General features: G+C 38.3%; 2 protein-coding genes across 3 annotated transcripts in view; both read right to left on the bottom strand.

The window, feature by feature from the left end:
* Positions 1-395: 395 nt before the first annotated feature.
* Positions 396-1,709, bottom strand: LOC131520790 (odorant receptor 131-2-like). Its single transcript, XM_058745258.1, has one exon. It carries the CDS (start codon positions 1,355-1,357, stop codon positions 401-403), a length of 957 nt encoding a protein of 318 aa, XP_058601241.1. The 5' UTR covers positions 1,358-1,709; the 3' UTR covers positions 396-400.
* Positions 1,710-11,473: 9,764 nt separating this feature from the next.
* zbtb16b (zinc finger and BTB domain containing 16b) overlaps positions 11,474-24,558 on the bottom strand; it is a 58,886-nt gene continuing 45,801 nt past the window's right edge. For both annotated transcript variants that reach the window (XM_058799483.1, XM_058799484.1), the window contains 3 exons: positions 23,198-23,368; positions 18,280-18,447; positions 11,474-16,375 (listed from right to left, as the gene is read on the bottom strand). In XM_058799483.1, coding sequence (XP_058655466.1) covers positions 16,146-16,375; positions 18,280-18,447; positions 23,198-23,368 — 569 coding nt within the window. In that variant the 3' untranslated portion in view covers positions 11,474-16,145. The remainder of the gene's footprint in view (positions 16,376-18,279; positions 18,448-23,197; positions 23,369-24,558) is intronic.

Here is a 24,558-nt window from a genome sequence, read left to right on the forward strand (position 1 = left end):
ACTGGCATCTTAATAAAAACAGTGTGCATCTTTTCTATTACTATTATCATACATGATGTCATTAAAATTGTAGCCTATTTGATAGACAGATGGATAGATGGATGGATGGATAGACAGACAGACAGACAGATAGATAGATAGATAGATAGATAGATAGATAGATAGATAGATAGATAGATTTTACAACATTAAATATGAAAACATTAAATAAAATAAATGTATTATTAAATGTTTATTAAACACATTTTAAATATATTTAATAAACATCAAACATATTGTCATGCATTGCATACTCAATGTGAGCCAAAACATAATTTTATATGATTAAAATTATTGCTACACATTACTGCTGTTAATATGAACGAAACAATACATTACATATTGTGTATGGAAATGCTTACTACGCCTCTAAAGGTTTACCATTTCTTATTTTGTACTTATTACAAACCAAAATGCCACAAAAAGCATAATATTTAAGAGCATTATAAAACTTTTTGTCTCGTAACCCATAAACTAAGGGACTCAAACAACGAGGCAAGATCAAAAACAAAATGAAATTTGAGTATCTTACATTCACAAATAGCATGAAATCTACTTTCCATAAAGGCATTTCTATATAAGGGGTTATAAGCTGCATCATAGACAGAAGCAGCTGAACACCATGGAGAATAACAGTTTTGAGACCCTTATTTGTGGAGTTCTTCCTCTCAGAGCAGGCAGATCTGGCCGCCAACATAATCTTGATGTAGGTGGAGACAATAACACACAGCATCATGATGAATAAGAGCTGCAGACTTGTCGCTCTCATGTCTGCCAGCCATTTTACCTGTAACATGATCTCCACACTACACACAACATATTGATGAAAGACACCAGGAGGAATATAAGCAAAAGAGGCTATTAAAACAAACAATGGGATGATAAAACTGACACTCCATATCACAAGAAGCCCAATTAAGGTGTTTTTAGGGGTGGAGATGCTGGAATGTCTTAAAGGCATACATATGGCTACGTAGCGCTCCAAACACATGGCTACAAGAGTCATAGGTGAACAAACATAGAGCAAAAACATAAGTGTGCAGAAGATATAACAAGGAATTATATGCACAGGGTACTGGTAAAATGACCCCATGAGGGTTAAATCAGTCAACAGCATAAGAGCAGAGTCAACAAAAAGAGTCTGAGCAAAAAGAATGTAGCGTGTTTCCCTGAAGGTCTCTTTCTTCAAAAAGGTGAAAATCATCAGTCCGTTCACATAGAGAAGAATCCCCACCAGTACCTGCACCACCAAAGGCTTCTCGTTAATTGCTTTCAAATTAAATGTGCTGCTCAAATTGCTGTTTTCGGTTAAGTTCATCTTGACAGCAAAAATAAGCCATAAAAAACCTCAAAGTCAGAAGGTGCAGATTGTGATGTACCTCAAGGCAAATGGAGAGAACATCCTAACTCTCCTCCCTTTGTGCTGTTTTTATAGATCTTTAGATGGGCTGGGCCTTTTTTGTTGACAGACCCTCATATGTCATCAGTGCAGATGTTTCTATGATCTGAATACTAATTTCTTCATTTGGGATGAATCTGACAACAAAACGATAAAAAATTAGATTTAAAGATGATATTGTGTATGGGTGTTTTTTAGGCCTGTAGCAAATTATCTCTAAAGGAAAATTATTTTTAATTAAAATGATTAATTATTTATATCAGCTGCCAGTAGTAACTATAGCAGAATTAATATTGCAATCAACAATTTTTTTCATCCAGCGAACATTCAGTGTAATTTCATATCAACTCTAAGAAATTATATTCTTGTGACCTTGGAAAATAACTTGCCTGCAGTACTAATGCATCAGAGCATTTAGCAAAAAATAAATAAAATAAAATAAAATAAAGGGGGTATAAGTGAATGAATGAAACCGTTAGAAACCAGAGAATGAAGCTATGGAAAAGGAGTCAGTTAACCACCTGAGTGAACCATCAGCGCCTTTTTACAAAGTGGTCTACAGCTTACACTAAACCTCTGTTTCATTTAGTTAAATGTACGATATTTGCATGTTATGAGGAGGTGGTATGAACCAATGGATGACATTATGTAATAATTCTATCATACGGCATGCATAAAACAGTATACAACCCGAATTCGGAACCGGAAATGGTGGGACATTTTTTAAATTTGAATAAAATGACAACTAAAAGACTTTCAAATCACATGAGCCAATATTTTATTCACAATAGAACATAGAGAACATGGAATTTAAACTGAGAAATTTTACACTTTTATCCACTAAATGAGCTCATTTCAAATTTGATGCCTGCTACAGGTCTCAAAAAAGTTGGCACAGGGGCAACAAAGGGTTGAAAAAGTAAGACATTTTTAAATGATTCAGCGGGGAGAACATCTAGCAACTAATTAAGTTAATTAACATCAGGTCTGTAACATGATTAGATATAAAAGGGATGTCTTAGAGAGGCAGAGTAAAGATGGGCAGAGGCTCTCCAATCTGTGAAAGTGTGCGTAAAAATATTGTGTAATACTTTAAAAACAACGTTCCTCAAAGTTCCTCATCATCTACAGTGCATAACATCAACAAAAGATTCAGAGAAACTGGAGAAATCTCTGTGCGTAAGGGACAAGGCCAAAGACCTTTGTTGGATGCCCGAGGTCTTCGGGCCCTCAGATGACACTGCGTCACTCATCGGCATGATTCTGTCATTGACATTACTAAATGGGCCCAGGAATACTTCCAGAAACACCTGTTGGTAAACACAATCTGCCGTGCCATCTGCAGATGCCAACTAAAGCTCTATCATGCAAAAAGGAAGCCATATGTGAACATGGTCCAGAAGCGCCGTCATGTCCTGTGAGCCAAGGCTCATTTAAAATGGACTGTTTCAAAGTGGAAAAGTGTTCTATGGTCAGACGAGTCCAAATTTCACATTCTTGTTGGAAATCCCAGCTTCCGCATTGGAGGCTTTGAACAGGGCCCACTCAGAGTCCATGTCCTCAGCCTCCATCGGAAGTAAGGAAAAGTTTCTCTGGAGGTGGGAGGTGAATATATTCTCTGCCAAATGTTCCCAGTTAAAACTCACTATTCGTTTGGGTTCCCTGGGTCTGTCTGGAAGCCTCCCCCACCATCTTATCAAACTCATCACCAGGTGGTGATCAAGTGACAGCTCAGCTCCTCTCTTTACCCGAGTGCCCAGAACATACGGCCAGAGTTTCGATGATACAACTACGAAGTCTTTCAAAGACCTTTGGCCTAAGGTGGTCTGGTACTGATTACACTTATGTTTACACTTATGAACCATCTTATGTTCAAGCATGGTGTTTGTTATGGCCAATCCATGCTGAGCACATAAGTCCAATAACAAAACACCACTCGGGTTCAGATCAGGCAGGCCGTTCCTCCCAATTACCCCCCTCAATGCTTCTCTGTCTTCCCCAACATGATCGTTAAAGTCACCCAGCAGAACTTTGGAGTCCCCGGGTGGTACCCCTGAAGGCTGGATACTCTGAAGTGTAGTTTGGCGCTTAAACACAAAAGACAGCCAGAGCCCCTATCCCCCAACGACATGACCCTGTTATCTACCGGGCAAAACTCCAACACAGTGGCACCAAGTCGGGGACTTGTAAGTATTCCCACGCCCCCCTCAGAGTCCAACCCCCATCTAGGAGTTTGGTTCCAGAGCCAGAGATTTAGTGATTAGCTTGTGTTTTGCTGTCATCAATAAGCTTGAAGCACATGCTAATTGCATTACATATAGCATTTACTTTACAGAAATGTAAAAAAAAAAAAAAAAAAATACATTGTAAAAGAATGTTTTATTTTATCAGGTATGTTTTTGTCATTCAGTTTGTTCATCATTAATTTTATTGCTTGAATGTTTCCTCTCTGTCCATTTTCTACATTGTGTCTGTATGGGAGAGAAATGTAAAAGGGCAAAATCATACATTGCAAAAGACTGTTTTATCTTATCAAATTAAATGAAGAGTACACCAGTCAGTTGATGTCTGTCTATTTATTCCAACAAAAACATACAACACAGACGACACCAGCTACACATACTCCATGTGCCTGTGCTACTTCTGACAACAGGACAAATGGATTTGGGACGTTGGCTTCGGGTGCCTCCGGTGTACACATGATGTTAGAATTTTACAAACATAATCTTCTGCAAGTAGTTACAGGAAGTTACAAGTTTCAGCTCGTCTCATTATGAATCCATCGGGAATTGTTTGGATTTGATCAATGTTGTTTGCTATTGGTGCAATTTCATATGGGGACAATTTCACTTTTACGCTGATTATACACATTGTATATACTGTATCTTCAAAACCCAATATTTCCCATCCCCCTCTCAAACTTACTAAATGTTTGCAGGATGCTGTATGTATTTCTTAAAGCTTAATACTAGCAAAACTGAAGTCCTTCTTGTTCGGTCCAGGTCTACTTTATCTAATTATCTAAATATCTGCTTATTGATAACGGGCCAGTTAATATTTCCACCCAAGTGAAAAGTCTTGGTTTCCCTTAAGGAACTCGAGCTGCGTTGAGATGCTATGGGAAGGCCTTCAGCGTGACCATGCTCTGATCCACGTGTGTAATCAGTCCAATGGATGGGCGAGACGTCACGGACAGGTGACGTAACGACCAGGAAGCTTAAAATCACGTGCGGTGGTACCGGCGTCAGCTTTCTGTCATTCAGCAAGTGCTCTGTGTGTGTCAGTCTTATTTGGTGTTGTCTGTCCATTATCACTCCTTATTTCCTATACGTCTGAATACAACCATAGGGTGAGGGCGGGCAGCATCTCAGGCTGTGTGTTCTTGTTTGCCCACGCTATATTACGGGTGGGGAGCTGACTGCCCGCTTTGCGAGCATTTGTCTCTGCGTATGCTTGCTCTTGGAGAGCTCTCTTTGAGGAGGGAGCCTTCACCAGCATTCCTCGCGGTTTCTTCGCCATCTCAGGGTTCAGAAGTGAGATCCCGCTGCTGCAGTGCATTACGGTCATTCTCAGTTCACTATATGAATCTTTTCACATCAGACCGTGTATACTTGTCTGGTGGTTTGGCTGCATTTAATTCTGAGGAATTAAATGATGTATTTCATCTGACTATGAGGAGTAAGATATATATGGTGTACAGGAGCCTCTTGGGATAAATTTTTCGAGTGAGCGCACGATGTTTTACCTCTCTTCCTCCGAGGAGGTTGAGGTGGTCAGCAGGGGCTTCTGGGCAGGAACAGCCCCAACCATGTTCCAGCTCCTCATTCAGAGAGCGTCACTTCTCGTACTCCCCAGAATCTTGGGAGTAGCAGAAGGCGTCATTCTCGCTGGATAGTCTTCGGCTAAAACATCCTGATGCCTATGGCCCAGGACTTCTGAGGGGCGGCCCCTCTGGGGAAGAGCGGTGTACACCGCATTACACGGTGCCCATCTCTCCTCAGTGCCCTCAGGAGATCGGTCTACCAACGCTGACAGTGTTCCAGGGTGCGGCGGTCTCCAGCGAGCACTTCTCTCAGCCTCTTCCGCCCAGAAACGTAACGGAGCTGAGAGGCTCGCCACCCCTTTGGTGGTCTCTAGAGCAGCTAGATCGGCCGTCTCCTGCCAGTCCTCCGCTTCAGGGCACCGAGCTAGCAGCTCTAAGCACACCAGAGGCTAGTCTCGAGAGACTGGTTCCCTTAGTAGATTATTTGGTAGCGTGGAAACTACTGTAGAAAGTGGCTATCGCATTCAGTTCGGCACTCCACCGCCGCCTTTCAATGGGGTCATTCCCACACTGGTGGGTCCCAAGCAGGCTCTGGTAATGGAACAAGAAGTGAATACTGTCTTGAGGAAGGAGGCCATCGAGGTGGTACCTCCTCGCAACAGAGAGTCTGGGTTCTACAGCTGGTACTTCATTGTTCCTAAGAATGATGAAGGGTTGCGTCCTATTTTATATCCGAGTCAACTGAACCACTCAGTCATGCGACTGAAGTTCAGGATGCTCTCTATCGAGCAGGTCGTGTTTCAGACCAGGTCCGAGGACTGGTTTGTCATGATCGATCTAAAAGACGCATACTTTCACATCTCCATCCTTCCCCATCACAGGAAGTTCCTGAGGTTTGCTTTGGTGGCAAAGCGTACCAATATCGGGTCCTTCCTTTCGGCCTTGCACTCTCACTCCGCACTTTCATGAAGTATGTGGACGCTGCTCTGGCTTCTCTGTGACTCCATGGCATCCGCATACTCAACCACATCGGCGTTTGGTTGACATTAGCTCATTCAGAGCGGATGGCGTTTCGGCATTGAGATGTCGTTCTCGCTCACTCGAAACAGCTGGGGTTAAGACTAAACGCCAGAAAAGTGTGCTTTCTCCACTACAGAGAACCACTTATCTGGGTGTGGTCTGGGATTCGACCACGTTGCGGGCACGTATGTCCCCTGCTTAGATCGAGTTGAGAGACTCAAGACTCAACAGTCAAGAGAGTGAGAGAAGGCCAGTCACTCACTATCAAGCATTTTCAGAAACTGCTGGGTCTGATGGCAGCTGCGTCCAACGTGATACATCTTGGCCTGCTGTACATGAGACCCCTACAGTGGTGGCTCAAGACCAAGGGGTTATCCCCGTAATGCTAGTGAAACACTGAAACACTTTCTCCCAGACCTAAGAGATCACCAAGTGTTGGTGAGCACCGACAACACAGCGGTGGTCTCTTACATCAACCACCAGGGAGGTCTGCGTTTGCGCCACCTTTACAGGCTGGTGCACCAGATCCTTGTGTGGTCCCCAGGGCAAACTCCTCTCGCTGAGTGCAGTTCACATTCCTGGGCATTTCAATATGGGAGCAGACATCCTGTCGAGGCAGGGGCCGAGGCCCGGGGAATGGAGGCTTCCCCCCGAGGTGGTGAAGCAGATATGGAGGGTTTTTGGCCAGACTCAGGTGGACCTGTTGCGACTCAAAAGACATCACACTGTCCCCTCTGGTTCTCTCTGACTCATCCAGCTCCACTGGGGCTGCTACTAGTAGCCCTGTTCTGGCCGGGCCGAGTTGGTTCTCGGATCTGATTTCTCTCCTCGACGACTCTCCATGGGAGATTCCTGTCAGGAGGGATCTCCTCTCACAGGCGGGGGCTCCATCTTTCACCCCAGCTCTCGCCTTAGTTGTGCTCTTCCACTCTAGGCAGGGATTGGAAAGCATGGCGGCGTGGGCACCTCGTTCCCATAGCGTCTCGACGCAGCTCGAGTTCTTGAAGGGGAATGTCCCAGGTTACGCATGTAACCATGGTTCCCTGAAGAGAACGAGGCGCTTCATCTCGGGGCCATACTTCCAGCATTCCTGCGAGCACTTGCTTCATTCCTAGAAGCTGACATGCTTTTAAGCTTCCTGGTCGTTACGACACCCGCCCGTGATGTCTCACCCATCCATTGGACTGATTACACACTTGGTTCAGAGCGTGGTCACGCTGAAGGCGTTCCCATATTGTCACAACGCAGTATCTCGTTCCTTCGGAGAACCATGGTTACATGCGTAACCTGGGACGTTTTATATTAGATGGTTTGATTTCTTTGGGTTCTCATATTAATATATATATATATATACATATATATTACCATGCATATCGCCTGCAGGATTCTATTTCCCAGGTTAAAACTTATTTGTTTGGCTTTTTGATTACTTGATTTGTATGTTTGTGTTTTTGTATTGATTATATTTTATTGATTTTGCTGTAAAGTGTCCTTGAGTGCCTAAAAAGATGCCTATAAATAAAAGTTTGTTTCGTTTTACCCACTTTTATTGAATTGTTATCAGTTCAGTGTTTAACTGATGAAGTGCTGCTAAAAAGAGTTGGAAAAACTGGTATCATAGGCTTATACAATCCAGGATATTGGCATACTTCGTGTCAGAGTGACTGCCATGTATGTCCAAAAGTTATTTTTGAGAAACTTGTGAATCAGTGCTGACTCGAGCCATGCAGACAATTCAGACCGATTTGGTGAACTAGTTCAACAGAAAAATTTGTTCACAAACATCACTAAGCTGAAACAGCAGGCACGTGCAGAAGGGGGTAGCTCCTGCCCTTTTTCAAAATTATTCAAAAGTGCCCCTCTCAGACAAGTAGCAATGATATTGTAGTCAATAAAACAAAATGTATTTGAATTATAATTAACATGACAATGTGCACAAAACAACTAATCTCTCAGAAGTTGGAAAATTCTTGTTTATTTTTATATATCTGTCAATCTGAGGCGTTGCTATGGGTTGCGTGCATTTTGCTTGACTGACTGATATTCCACAGTCTGTTCAGAAACCTATGCTCTCAAGCCATATATGGTTCTGTCAGTGAATAGATCTGGAATAGATCGACAGAAGGGAAAAATAAATAAATAAATAAACCAAACAATATTTTATCAGTTTTTTACTTTTTTTCATCAATAATCAAAGTTAGTGTGTCGATTTATTAAAAAATCCTATAGCCTATTATATATTTTAGAATATTACATAATTCATCAATGCCCGTTTGTCATGTATAATAGCCTGCCCTACACCAACCAATCATGATCTGGCATATTTCATTGGACAATGTTAAGTGGTGCAATCATTTTCCGTTCTTATTCATAAATCTGTTGAAAATTACATGGGACAGACAAGCTTATTTGTGGAGCGATTTGGATCTGCGGTTTGTCTCATTTTATAAATCAAATTACATACATCGCTGAGAAAATGGACGCTAAATAACTACAAAAGCACAAAACCGCGTGCAGCGCCAAAAGTCGCAATAATGGTAATCAGTATTCAATCCACTTACATTTATGTATGATGCACCGTTTACTATTTCATGAAACTATCATAGTTAATGAAGCCCAGGTGCCACCTACAGGCCTATTATTTGAAGTGTAAGCTGGCAAATGGTGACATGAAAGGATTTTATTATATTACCACTTTTGATAATTATGCAGCATTATGAAAGTGTCTTATGCTCATCAAACCTGCATTTATTTGATCGAAAATACAGAAAAAACTGTAATATTGTGAAATATTATTACAATTTAAAAGGATGTTTATCTATTTTAATATACTTTAAAATATAATTTATTTCTGTGATCAAAGCTGAATTTTCAGCATCATTACTCCAGTCTTCAGTGCATGATCCTTCAGAAATAATTATAATATGCTGATTTATTATCAATATTATCAATATTGGAAACAGTTGTGCTCCTGGTAGACATTCCTGCAGTCAGCATGCCAACTGCATGCTCCCTCAAAACTTGCGACATCTGTGGCATTGTGCTGTGTGATAAAACTTCACATTTTAGAGTGGCCTTTTATTGTGGCCAGCCTAAGGCACACCTGTGCAATGATCATGCTGCCTAATCAGCATCTTGATATGCCACACCTGTGAGGTGGATGGAGTATCTCGGCAAAGGAGAAGTGCTCACTAACACAGATTTAGACAGATTTGTGAACAATATTTGAGAGAAATAGGCCTTTTGTGTACATAGAAAAAGTCTTAGATCTTTGAGTTCAGCTCATGAAAAATGCGGGCAAAAACAAAAGTGTGTTGCGTTTATAATTTTGTTCAGTGTATATGTGTATGTATGTATATATATATATATATATATATATATATATATATATATATTTTACACATTGCCCCTATTTTACATTTGAGCCCCTGCCCCTGAGGAACTCCCTGCACGTCCCTGTGAACCAGACATGTTGGATGAAAGCTTTTTCAAAGGTCAGCTATACAAAAGCAACATCTTCTGTGACAGAAGAAAAAGCAGGTACAAGTGAAACACTGTCTTTTGGGACTAATCATCAGTGTTTATAAGCTGTTTTCACTGAAGACCTCATTACAGCTCACAGGTCATTACAACATGTCATTTGTTCAGTCTTTCCCTTGTTAACAGTCGGCAGTTAGCTAATGCCTCAGTCACAATGATTGCTTTCCAAACAAACATGCTTATTACCAGTTAAAAGGCTAAATAGAGGGTCTGTTTTAATAATTAATGACAGTGTTAATTACTTTCATCAAACCTAATGAGCCACCAAGGCTTTAAAGCCATTCCACAGGTAAACAGCGAAGTGAATCACATGGGATGAGGTTACAGTTTGATTGGCGTATTACCTAATAAAGACTTGGTAGAGTTGTTGTTCTGAAAAGAACATGATGTGTTTATGAAGTCATTTGAAAAAGCTGTATTTTTATCAACTGAGTCTAACTATCCTATTGTTTACCAACATTAGACGTTTCCTTATGTGGCTTACCAGATATGATCATGATTTATTACTCAATATGCATTATCTATTCAGGGGTTGTTTCCTCATATTTCTTCAACAATATAATATTTGCATTATAGAGAACTTAATACCAATTATACCAATAACTGCATTGATAGTTGACTTTAGAAATCAATGGTGCCATATCAGTGGCAATTGGTGAAAAAAAAAGAGAGAATAAAAACCGATTTGATCCCTGTAATTATGTAAAGAATGTTTCTCAAAGCAATTATTTTTAAATCTTTTGCAAAGAATTCACTATCTTTTTTTGAGTATGCCATGAGTATGTTAACCAAATTGTCATCGAAAAGATGTGCTTAACCAACTTCTGACGTCAAATTATATAAGCTATTAATAGTTTATATTATTTATATAGTTTTATATATTTAAATAGCTTATTTTATATAAAAAAGAAAAAGTATTATATGTGTTTTTATTTGCTTTGTAATTTTCCACCTCTATTACAAAAGTTCTCTGAACATGAATTAAAACTGTCAATTTTATTTTACATTTACAACGAACATCAAATAAACCGCTATATTTAAAATATATATGTATACAGATGTATATATATATATATATATATATATATATATATATATATATATATATATATATATATATATTTTTTTTTGCAAATTTAGCTAAAATTAAGTTTTTGAGTTTTTCTCAAAGCTTTTAGCTAAAATTGCTACTAGTTTATAATCAAATTTTAGTAACACATTTTTGATAAAAATGTTTGAACAGTATTTCTTACAGTTCTTACAACAGGGTTGACAAGGCTGACTAGCTTTTCATTTTAGGTTATTGATTTTATTTAAGATTTATTTGATCTAACATCTAAGTTCTCACATCTAATAACAACCAAGTAAAAACATGGGAATTTATCTCTAATATTTACTAAAATATCCATCATGGGAAACCAAAATGTAGGCTATCATACACTGAACAACACCAATTTTCACTCTTGTAAATTTTACAATTAATTACAAAGAAATGACAAGTAATGTCTTTGTTAATGTTGGTTTTAGTACATCAAGTTGCCACTAGAGAGCGTAATCACCAAATACATCTGTAGAGGCCCTTAAACCCAACATTCATGTACTATTAATGAAATAAATATCATCATATCCCCCGCCCCATCCCTTGCTAAAAAAGGAACAATTCTCACACAGAAAGCAACGAATGGTGAAAAAATACTCTCAGTCTCATGACATTTCTGTTACAAGTTTATTTTAGAACACTGACGTATACAGAGATGTGTCTGAACCCACATAGAGAAGGGAAAAGGAATCTACACCTCTATCTGCAGCATCAAAATCACCACACAGTGCTTCAAAACAGCATCTCTATGCTGAAACAAAGAGAAGAACAAAAACCCTACAAGGCTATAATACAAAATTTATGCACAAAACAAAGTAACAATAATTGGGCACCTTTTAAAAGTTACACAAACAACTGGTGCTGAGGTAGACAATACAATAAAGTAAAACACGACGAATGTAAAACCATTTCGACACCAAGAACACGGTCTTGTCACTAGAACAAGGCAAATGGAGCGAGAATGGCCGTTTGGTCCCACGTGGATCCTCAGTCCGAGTTTTAATTTGTGTAACGATGGCACAAATATGGGCGCACTGAGTGACATGGCTACTTCCTGTCTGAAAGCAAAGTAAAACACAGTGATACAGCGGCAGGGATGCCAAGTTTTCACTTAAATGCTGACCTGTAGATTTATTGCTTGTGGCGACCGAAAAAGGGGTTACAAAACTAAACATAGTATCCATAAATGACAAAGAAAGTGTAGGTGTTTATCCTAAAATTGATATCTGTGATGATCTGTGAGTAAAGTGAAGGCATCCCTGATTGCCTAAGAGCACAGTTCATATCAAGGTGACTTTGCATAAAGACACAAATACAGGGCAGAAGATGCATCAAATCATTTACAGGGTGTCTGTCAGAGCACCTCTTTGTTGCTAACCGGTGCATGTATTTAACACTGAAGAAGTCGACCACATTGACTCACACTGCACACACAAGGACCAGTACAGACCGTATAGGTGACTCTAATCTTACAGTGAGCGGTGAACACGACACAAACACACAGATACAGCTTTACTTTTCTTGTCTTACAGGTCGCTTGTGCTCCTTGACCTACAGCTCTTGGCATTAGTTCACTCACAGTCATTTTATACTCAAAATGTGGAATCATCATCATCATCATCATCATCATCATCATCATATGAACTGACACCCAGCAGCAATGACTACAATATGTTTTTACAAACATCTACTACTTGTATGTTTAACATTGTAAAATAAGCACAAGAAAACAATTTTCCACGCAAATCAAGAACAAGCACAAATGCAAAAGATACTGTAAAAATATTCGCCTCACTCAAAACGAACAAAAAAGAACAGGGGTCGCACAATAATACCCCGTACAAAAATACAACATATTCCCTTATCAAAGTGCCGCGTTTGGCTCTTCTCGAGAGATTTATTTTCACAGAAAATCACCTATTTGTTTTTGTTTTCTCTAGCGAACTTTTCCACGTAACTGCACGCATCAGTATCGCATCTCTGATGACTTACCGCTTGAATAATTTTCACATAAAAACATCATTTTTATTCACATTGTTTCAAGTTTATCCCCTCAAGTATCTAATAACTAAACATTTTCTCAACTCTATTCTAAAATCATCTAGAATGTATGCATCTATCCTTTCAGGCTGAATATGTTTCATCGTAAGGAGTGTAAATATAATGACAAACGAACCGGGTTGTTTTTTTTTCTCTAGTGAATGGAAACATGAGAGTGGGTGTAAATGAAAATGCTAGTAACAAGCAAAACAAAAGTGTGCTTTTGCTTTAGTGCAAAACTGAGAGCAGAGTAGAGGTAGCCCTGAAACAGATGGCCGAGAGGCAGATATGCACACTAGTACTATGCTTAACGCTAAAATACCACTGAATAATACACAGACCCAGACGGAATCAGCATTTAAGATGTGGTCACATTAGCAAATTTCAGAATCATTTCACAAGCAAAAAAAAGGGTCCATTGTCAATATTGTAGTGACAGTGAATTTTATATGAATGCATATGTATCGTCCAGTCACATCCCTCGGTCCGAGGACTATGATAGGCTGTTCTAACTGCCTGTCAACCTATGCATTTGCATACCTTCACACACCCTGTCTGTGCAGACGCTATTGCAGCCGAGCGAGAATGGAAGGTGTTATAATTGTAATATTATGCTCTTGTACTATGCTGCTGTACTATAATGTTTTCTCACCGGTGAATGAGACCTGACATAATTTGACAGCACTGCCTTCAATCCTGCACCATGTGTGCGCGTTCATGTGATTTGGAGGAGGCGTGGCTTTGGAGAGTGATTTGCAGGGAGGATGGGATCTTATGTTTTCAAAGCTAGCTTGCTATTGCTAGCCTCTCCAAAATCGCCTACCCTACCTTAAAACTCATTGTGAAATCTGCGCAAGTGGAAATGTTTCGCTCTTATATGAAATTCCTGATCATTTGGATTTCTTTTGAAGTGACTGGATTTCCAACCTGATCTCATGAGAAAAGGTAACTCTTTTACGAGGTGGCTATTTCGTATGAATCCATATGATGCGATACATATGAAAATGTGAAATAAAAAAAGAAAAAAAAGAATTTGAACCTGTTGCGAAATCTACGAAAATGGAAATCTTTCGCCCTCATTTTAAATTTCTGATCAAGTTGATTCCAATTGAAATGACGGGATTTCTAACCTGATCTCATGAGGAAAGGTAATTATTTTACGAGGTGGTGATTTCGTATGAATGTGTATGATGTGATTCGATGAAAATGTGCGATAAAAAAAAGAGATGAATTTGAACGCGTTGCAAAATCTGCAAAAATGGAAATCTTTCACCCTCGTGTAAAATTCCTGATCATGTTGATTCCTATTGAAAAGACTGGATTTCCAACCTGATCTCATGAGAAAACGTAACTATTTTATGAGGAGGTGATTTTTATGAATTGGTACAATTTGATTTGTGTGGAAATGGATGATTTTTAGAAAAATACGCAAGCGTGAAGGTCCACCCCTCAACTTAACCATCAATGGGGCGTAAGCAGAGCGTACAAAAAGTATAAATGAGATTGTACAAATTTACACCAATTGGTAACCAAATTGCCAAAACATAAAATAGTTACGTATTACCATGAATTAGTACTGCGATTTTGCCCGTTGAAATTCGACAAACAAAAAGGCAAATGTGACCTCACCTTTACAATATTTTTTAGTAGTGCAGAATAGATTTAAACATAGTAAAATGCCTTAAATGTAAAGTACTACAGTTTTATTGATAAATAAAACATTTACCAATTAACCAAAACATAAACACATAAGGGGCAGCAGATATATAGAATGTTGCGAACAAACGTTCCAATTTTCTCTTAAATTTCTCTCGGATTCCGTGTGGGTCTGATGATGTGGTTATTCTAAATGCGCTGTACAACTTTTAAACAAAGCTCAGCAGGAAATGAGAGACAAAGACTAGTACAAAAATAAATCTAGCATGTGAGGTAACACAATTAGGCAATTCAAGTAAAACGTTTGAACAGAGATGACAGAACACAAACTACAATGGCGCTAACTACAGGTATCTTCAGCAGAAGACTGCAGAAACATATACTGCATCGCGGTTTTTAAATGTAAAAAATAATCTCTTTTTAATTCAGATATTGATTTATGAGTATGATATGAACATTTCATTAGACTAAAATGCCTGCAATTTCATCATGTGAACATAACAACTAAATCAACTGACATGCTGTATTATTTGGTGTGAAAGTGACTGAAATGAAAGCAAATTGCAGAGATTCACCTCTCTGGCTTCGTCTGAATACACTAAATGCAGAAATGGTGCTGAAAACAACAAAAAACGGGCCTCTGAAACTCTGAAAGTGCACAGTGTAGTTATTTAAGGTTGAATAAATGTCCCTGAACATCCACTACAGTTGCTTGGCAGCACAATTTGGATGTACCACTGAGAAAAGCTGTTTTGTTAAGCACTTTATTACGCTTTAAAGAAAATGACTAATGGGTTCAACCCTGTGCATTTCCTTGCATGCATTAATAAAAAAATAAAAAAAAAACATGAAAATTGAGGACTAGAGAGCCTAATAATGAACTTAAGGGAGCAATTTACTAAAAAAGGGCATAATTTCATTCTCTAATGTGTTTAGTTCCTCTATTTCATCGTGTGTGTGAGTTTTCAGCTTTGGTCCATGTTTTTATTTGACTCAGAATAGCTCCATTAAGACCCCATGAAATCAAAATAGGAGGCTTAGGGTCCACGTGTGTCAGCTCTGAGGTTGCTAGCGTATTCTAAATGTTGACCTTTAACGGATATGCGCTTAAAATGATGGTTATGATGTAACTAAACCCTAGTGGATGATCCCTATGACATTCTCACCTCCAGGAGATTTCATGGGGTCTTGAAAATCTATGGCTTATGTGTCGTCCATGGAGAAAAAATTACGGGAATCCTTATTTGAATAAAACATTACAAGTATGATCATGTAGTGAATTTCTCCAATCAACAGGGTGGAATGCAGACAAATGGATTCTCATCATAGTGGTGGACTGTACTAACACCTTCTCAAAATTCACATCCCTATATCACATATAACATTTCCATTTCATAAACATTTGTGAGTGCAGTTACATCCTAAAAATGTGCATTTGTCACAAACAAAAGGTCAAAAAAATCCACATCACATTTCATCACTTTAACCACGCCCCCTCACCGTCTTTGGCCTGAACCAAAAGCAAACCTTCAGGTGAATTGTCCTTGGGCGCATCTTGCCACTTTCTCATTCGGTTTTGTCGGGCCGTCTCACACGTAGCAGAGGTACAGGTAGGTTTTCTCTATCCTCCAGTCCGGGGGCACGTCCTCGGGCTTGTGGGCCTTCATGTGCTTCTGCATGGACGAGAGGCTGGGGCAGTACTCCTGGCAGATGGTGCACTGGTAGGGCGAAGCGCCGTTGTGGGTACGCAGGTGTTTGATCATGGCGGAGTAGTCCCGAGAGCGCTGGTGGCACAGCTTGCACTCAAACGGCTTCTCACCTGTGGAGAACAAGTACAGAACATTTCAAACTACCAATAATGTGAAAATGACAGAAACAGCTGTGTTGATTAAAGACAGCATGAAATGGGAATCACAGCTCATTTTATTTTCATAATTTGATGGATAATGTTCAAATTTATTCCAGTGCAATTATTATAAAAAAGATTTTCGTTACTTTAAATAAAATAAACATTAACTGTAGAAATAAATAAAATAAATGGCAACTGAAAAAAAAAACTATTAAAAATGACAAAAATACAACAAATTACTTAATTTATTTCATTACGTAAATGTTAAACTTATATAAACTAGTAACTATATCTAAAAAACAATGAAATGATAAAAGAAAAAATAGATAAAAACTATAGTATATTAGTGATACTGAAATAAAATAACTAAATATAAACTAATAATATATATATATATATATATATATATATATATATATATATATATATATATATATATATATATATATATATATATATATATATATATATATATATATATATATAAAATAAAAATTATGAAATGATAAATAAAAATAATAAAACACAGCAAAACTAGTAAAATTAAAAACGGAAAATATACAAATATAATCTAATTCAAATTACAACTAATAAAAACTACAATAGTATATCAGTGATACTGAAATACATATTTTTGCATAAATACAGTAAATAAAAATGCCGTTCATACAATACAGTATAGTGATTTAACTGAACCTATGCTATAATGATCATCTTTTTATTTTATGAATTAAAATGAATTTGTATTAAAGAATTAAATTCTTGAAAAGAAAACCTTTTAAGCAGTTCCCTTTATGTAACATTTCTTAGAAAATGTTGAAATAAATTGAATAAAAATAAAAAATATATGAAACTGCCTCACTGCTTATTATTAATTGAAAAACAAAAATTTTCTGTTAAAGTCATGAAATTATATCACAGAGAAACCCCTACAGACACTCAAAACTGTGACAAGGTCAATAAAGACTCTTAAAATATCAGATAATTTGACCTTTTTATTTTAATTAATAATTCATGTTATTTGTAAAACATACTTTTTACCTTGAAAAATATATTTAAAATCTTAATAATTGAAAAAATAAATGATGGTCAATGTAAAAAAAGACTGATGAAAGATTATCACGATAGCAACAGGTCCAGGATTTCCCATACTAGCGCTGCTTCCTGTCTGATAAGGTGGAGTTAAGCTGCCACCTGCTGTCCAGGACGGGAACGACAGATGTGAAGATCCGTGGGTGTGCAACCTGCCACTGAGCACAAGCAAACTGAGTATTGATCCGCCATTGACAGCAAGTGTAAATGTCAGTGATTCTCCGGCTAGTTGTGTGAAGGAGCAGTGGCCTTTCAGCCAAGAGTTTCTGCTCTTGTTATCTTCACCTGCCCGGTCTCATGGCCACAGCCCCGCTCGACACAAAGACAGCAATTATTTGACAGGCCTGCTGATAGGTTTGCCTTAGCAGCTGCCTTATTGAGGGCCAGAGAGCAGCAGCAATCAGCCTGTAATTCCAGCTCAGCCGAAAGATTTAATATGCCACCGTGGCGAGACCACGACAGAACAAAATAGATACAAGGAATTTAATCTAGCGTGGACCTGAAAATGTCAAGATCTGAATTCTTCGGTGTAAAACTGCGGCCTTGTAACGTAATACAATTCATTTATCGTTTTATAAAGCTGTTGCCTCGTTTTATTATATCATATTTGCTAGAAGGCACCATGCTGGCAAAGATCGCCAACCTGGAAGAGCAGGTCAATGCGTTCCTGGTGTGTATCTATTAACCTGTGAGCTTCTACGCCTTTGGGAATCACTGCTGGAGTGAAGTGGTCATCAGATGAATTGAGATGCTGTAACAGCTTTGGAATGAATGTGGCTGACCTGTGTGGACGCGGTAGTGGGTCTCCAGCTGGTGCTTGAGGCTGAACTTCTTGCCGCAGCCGTTACATTCATAAGGCTTCTCTCCGGTGTGGATGCGCTTGTGACCCTTCAAAGTGCTCTCGTCACGGAAGCAGCTCCCGCAGAACTCGCACTCGAACGGGTGGTCACCTGTCGTGCAGAGAGACAACGATAAAGTTATTGATACAGTATGAATGCATTTTCAATTGGGAGATTCTAGAAAGCATTTGATTGGAGAACAAGCAGTTTCCAGCACTGCTTTTCAGCAGAAGGGAATGGGAATGAATAATAAATGAAACCAGTGTAGTGTCACGATCAAATGACTCGCATGAGCCAGTTCTCTTTAGTGAATCATAACCATACTGTGCTACCAGTGTAGTCTGATTCAAGAACACGTGATGCTTATGAGTCGGTTCTTTTTAATGAATCAAAAACATACAGCGCAGCCCTCTCTTTTTATATGAATTATTTTGATTATCATTTTACTTTATTATTGTAGAGTAAAGTTTTTCTAAATTGTTTCATGGACCTGGGAAGGTCATGGACTTTGTTGTATATAACTCATTTATACTTTTTTCTTTCTCTTTTGTGTTAGTGTTTATGGGAAAATAAATGTTTCTCACAAAAATAATCAGTCTGAAATACTGGTCTGAATAATTTACAGAATTAGCAAGAGATTAGCATTTTTCATAGGAAAAAATGGAAAATGATCAATTACATTAAATCAGAACTGATTATTTTAGTATTATTTTACACTATTATAGTCTTTATTAATACTTTGAATGATACACACACATATTTTGAAGTTAAATTTTACATTTGACATTTTCTTCTAGTATTGAAATATTTTTAAATGAAATTATTTCAAATAATACATTTTTTTTTTTTTTAAATAGTTTAAGGTTTTAAAATAATTTAATAACACTGAATCACAATCAATATTTATTGATAACCTGCTCTATTTGTACATGATTTCTCTCTGGTTAAAGCTGATTGTTAGTTGTTCCAAACTGGTTTAGTTGGTTGATTGGTTACACTCCTAGATGCTGGGGTTTAAGAATGACATGTCTGAGCTGTTTAACCACATTTCAAAACATAGCTTGAACTTGTTAGCCACCTCAGTCTGGTATGACCTGGATTTTCCAGTCAATCCCTATTAAACAAGAAGACTAACATTTCCTTAGTGATCTCAAAGAACTGTTGAATCGACACAGCTTGTAAATAAAAACAGGCAGAGAGTTGCACTCAGATGACAGAGTTATTAATATCGAGTAAACATCACAAGGTGCTGAAAGGGAATTATCCAGCACGTTTCTCTCCGCCGGCTGTTCTAATGTCAGTGATCAGTACCAGTCTGATATGTGGTGATTTCAAACGCCGTCCGATTGCTAATTGCTTTTCCGCTCTGACTAACAGCCCCTCATATCATTTCCTCAGACAGCAGCGGCATATAACGCTCGCAATATTTAATACATTTCAGCCCGGGCGGCGTGGCTTTAAAGTCATCGGCGGTGACCTATGCTCTTCATTATCTCCCTGTCCAAGTGCTAGCCGTGCTCGGGAATAAATTGCATCTCTTGTTATGTTCCGTCATGCTCCGACTTAAACCCTCCTCTTAAGAGACAATGCAGAAATTCCCCGAGCACGTTCTCTAAGCCAATCACAACCCGCCATTCACATTCAAATACACTTCTGCCGGAGATGAATGGGTTTCTATTTGGGCCAAGAGAAAAAAAAAAAAGAAGCAGACTGGGAGAGATGAGATCCCTAGTGAACAGATATGAGATGATAGATAGAGTGGCAGTCTTTATGCATCTGTATCAACTTATCCGATGCACCTTCTGAAAGCCCTCCAGCCTGTCTGTCATTAAAGTTAATTGCCCAGAGGCGGGCAGCAGGCAGGCCAGACTCGCAACACCACAGGCATGCTAATGCGCTAACGCCGTCTACTGCGTGCGCATTCTGAACACGTCACTGACTACACAATGGAGGAAATATCCACAGGTATCAGCTTCAGTGCGTTTCCACGTTTGAAAGTCTATTATTGTGCAGACAATGTCGAACTGGAAGTTAAACACGGTGTTGAACGCACATGAAAGTGTTTATTGACGACAGAACATTTTAGGTTACACACTACTGTTCCATAATAAATAAAAAGCAGCGAACTTTACATAAGCATTGTTAAATATTGAATAAGCCTGACAAAATGGCTTGAAAGTCAAGGCCGAACGACCTGCAGAGACTGTCTGTGCCATAAGCAATGTGAGCTTTGTGCTCTGTACCATCAAACACAGCTGTGAACATAGACAGCCGCCACTGTCTGCAAATGGCCTGGCAGTGAAATGGAGAGCGAACAGGAATGGCATATTAATGAGAACAGCCTACATGTGCAGAATGAAGAGAGGAGCAACTGGAGACGCACGCAGCCCATTGTTTGATTTGCCCCTCACATTGTAAATACAATGCAGATGGTATGAAATACACAGGTGGATGTTGCAGGAGCCCAGGTATTACTTATTGTGTTGGGGTAAATTACATCTAAGGTTCTTTTTATTTAGTAGTTATGATTCTGTTGTTGCATCATGAAATATTTGAGCTGGAAGGACTAGTCGAGCTGATGATTTATGCTGGTTAGTGCTAGTAGAATAATGTGTTGCTTATCAGCCAAAATCCTGATTAAAACCAAGAGTTTTTTTGGTTAACTTTTGGTTAAGCTAGTTAAGAACCCTGGTAGATACTACACTCTTATAAATAAAGGTTCTTTGTTTCACATTGATGGTTCCACGAAGAATCTTTAACATACATGGAATCTTTCCATTACACAAAGACTCTGTATAGTGGAAAAAGTTCTTTAGATTTTTACAGTGTTCAAAACTGAAAAAGTCTTTGGGGAACTAAAATGGGTTCTTTTATGGCATTGCTGCAAAAACTATTATTTGGAACATAATAGCATCCATAACACAGCATACAGTATACTGACATGAACAGTTGTATGCTAATTGAATTTACATCTATATCTCAACAGGATCTTTTTAATTTCATGCTTTTTAAATAGCATTTTTGATTAAATAGAGAGCAAATTGTGACCTAAATATTGTAACCGAAAGTCAGAGACTGTCAATACGACCTCAAATATTTCTCATTAAATTCTTCCAAAATTGATGTCTGTTTTCCACATAAATGTTATAGCTCTTAGTGTATGCAACAGTTGTCTTATTTTTATTTTAGGATAAACATCTTAGGACTGAAGTACACCTAAGATCATCAATGATTCTCCTAGGCTTTGAAAGGATTTCCAAATTGCCAAAATGACAGGGTTTTGGCTTTGTTTTCCTATTGATATGTACTTTACAGTTCTTATACATTATATGTATGCATATTTGCATTGCTTTGACCGTTCTCTATAGTTCCCATCTTACTGCACATCACGACTGGTCGATTATGTACAATGCCTGAATGTTATTGGTCAGACTACTTTTCAGGTATTACCTTAAACAAGTATGAAATCAATAGGAAAACCCAGGCAAAACCTGGACATTTTTGACAATTTAGAAATTAACTCTTGAGATGTGGTCCAAACACCACAATTTCAGAAAGTTTACACTCACGTCTGCAAGCTGTTTAAAACTCCTGCAATTCAAGTAAAGAGAAATCAGATTTTGCTTGTTGAAATAGCTACAGAAGTTGACATTTACTCAGACTCTGTTAGGAACGTCAGAATGTCCTTTCAGATGTTGTTCTGGAAAAACTCATGTACCCAGCGGTCTGTGGCGAGATGGAGTGCATACTTAATGCCTCGACTCTTTAAAAAAAACAACCTCACTTCATTTCTGGCCCCTCTTATCAAAAATTTACATGTTGAGTCTAGACTTCAACTGCCTCTGACAATCTTACTGGTATTTTAGGTCAGACAGAGAGAGCAAAAGTGAGAGAAAGATGCACTCTTGCAAGTAAATGGAGTAGGGGCAATTGTGCTCTTTCTGTTCACTGCCAGACCATATGGATTCAATCATCTCTGTTTGCCTAGTTATGAAGGAAAAACAGAGATAACTGTTAAACATGCTTGTACAAAGTACACTGATATAGTCTCTTCTAACAAACTGTAATGAATGTCGATTTATATTTATTCAATTTCTAGCAAATATTTGCATGAGCATGTTTATATATTGGAATCGTACCTGTTGCAATGAAAAGAATCTCAGTGCCACCTTACCAAACATCCTACTTCCACCTATAAATTTCCTCTTTTTGTCATTGTTTTTGAGTCATTTCGATAATTAAATTCTCACACTCAGAAATTCTCATAATGTAGAATGGTAAAAAGGTCAGGTTTGACCTACTGTCTGTAATAGAGGGGCTTGACTTAAGTTTAAAGTTTCCCTGAAGGAAACTATGAGGAGAAAGAGGGAGCTGAGGTAGAAAAAGCAACAAAAGACTGTCAGAAGATAGTCTGAGCCTCAGATGGGCCGCCCACAGACTATAGGGAGACCAAGTTTTGTTTACAAGTTAGCACACTGGAATTCGTCACTGGATTGACAAAGTTTGAGAGGATTTTGGAAGTGAAGTTTAAGTAAGTTAAAGACATACTAGCCACTGGCACATACATTGACATTTTATGTGTCAAATATTAGGCCCATTTCTGTCTAGGTGGGTGGTTCTTTGGCATAAATGTGATGATATGTACCTGACTTATCAATACTCAAAAATTTGGCTCGTATGAGGATAAGTAAGAGGTTTATATAAAACTAGTATGAACATATTCCTCCTTAACTGTTTGAAACTTTGCCACATCTCAGCTTGTGGCCCGCTTGCCCTTTTCTGCATTACATGGATGTGTGAAGGTGTTAATGTGCTTTTAGATGACTCAGATATTGGCCAGTGACGTTCAGGTAAAGCTCACCTGTGTGCGAGCGGAGATGGCGTTTGAGCGCTGTGTGGCTCGGGAAGGTGCGTTCGCACTCGCTACAGATGTAGCTACGCATGCCGGCGTGAATCTCCATGTGCTGCTGCAAAGCCTTCTGGGTCTGGAAACGCTTCCCACATAGGAGACAAAACACTGCCATGTCCGAGCCTGAAGATGAGAGACAAAACGAGAGGGGGTTTAATTAGTGTTTAGTGCAAAGAATGCAGAATTTGGATTTCATCCATTTTGTTGTTAAGTACATTCTAGCAAAATGAATGAATAAGTCTATGTGTTTCATAATGGATGGGGTTGAAGAGACTTAGATGTATTGTCTTAGTTTCTCTTTTCTCCACAACAAAAAAAACAGTGCTTTCAGTATCTATGGCCAATCAATAATGTATCTTTCAAGTAAAGCTGTCTCTAATTTAAAATCTTTGTGAAAGCCCAGTGGTGGGCTCGTGAACAGCAGGCTGGGATTGACTTCTCACTCAATCAATCAGCATTTACGACAGAGCTCAGAGTAAAAAAAAAAAAAAAAAGCATTAGTGCCTGAGACACATAAAAATGAACCTCTACACTACACTGACAGCTCGTCTGTAATGCGAGTTTGGTGTAAATGTACTTAGACAAGTTGCCCGATTTCTCTTCTATTCTCTCCAAGTTTAAGAGCCGACATTGATTACGAAGGGCCATTCAGGGTGCGGGAGAAGATATTCAACCTTGAAAACTTTTTGACTAAAGATCAAAGATATAAAAGTAACAAGTTTTATGACTATTGCTATTAAAAAAAGAAAAAGAAATTTGCAAGAATGTAAAAAGAAAAGAAACATTTCAGATTCTGCACTTTTTCTAGGTCACTAAACAAATGTAATGATCATGAACTCTTGTAAACATGGCAAGATGTCTTTGGTTAAATAAAACAAAACTAACCCTAACCCTAAACAAAACAAAACAAAACAGGAGTTAGGGAATAATAATAAAAATACTTAAATTCATGAACATTTTTCAGGTGTCCTACCAGGTTATGCTGAAATTATCATTTGAACTGTATTCAATTAAAAAGAATGCAAAAAAGGAAGCATTTTCATGGTCTCTTTTGGACGCCAGTCTAGCTCGAGGATAACAAAAAAAAAAAAAAACGAAGAAAAACATTCAAGGCAAATCTCTCTGTGAAATACTGCAGAAATAGAAATGATGACACATTCTTGAGCTTCATTATATCAGACACATAACAGATATTTGTGTTGTCAGCTCTTTTCAGAAGAAAAAAAAACAACAATCCAGGCAATCCAGCACGGGTATAAATATATGAGACAACTGTGGTAAAGAAAGAGAAAGCATGAGGGGAAGAGAGAGAG

This window comes from Onychostoma macrolepis, chromosome 15, assembly GCF_012432095.1.
Source record: "Onychostoma macrolepis isolate SWU-2019 chromosome 15, ASM1243209v1, whole genome shotgun sequence".
NCBI lineage: Eukaryota > Metazoa > Chordata > Actinopteri > Cypriniformes > Cyprinidae > Onychostoma > Onychostoma macrolepis.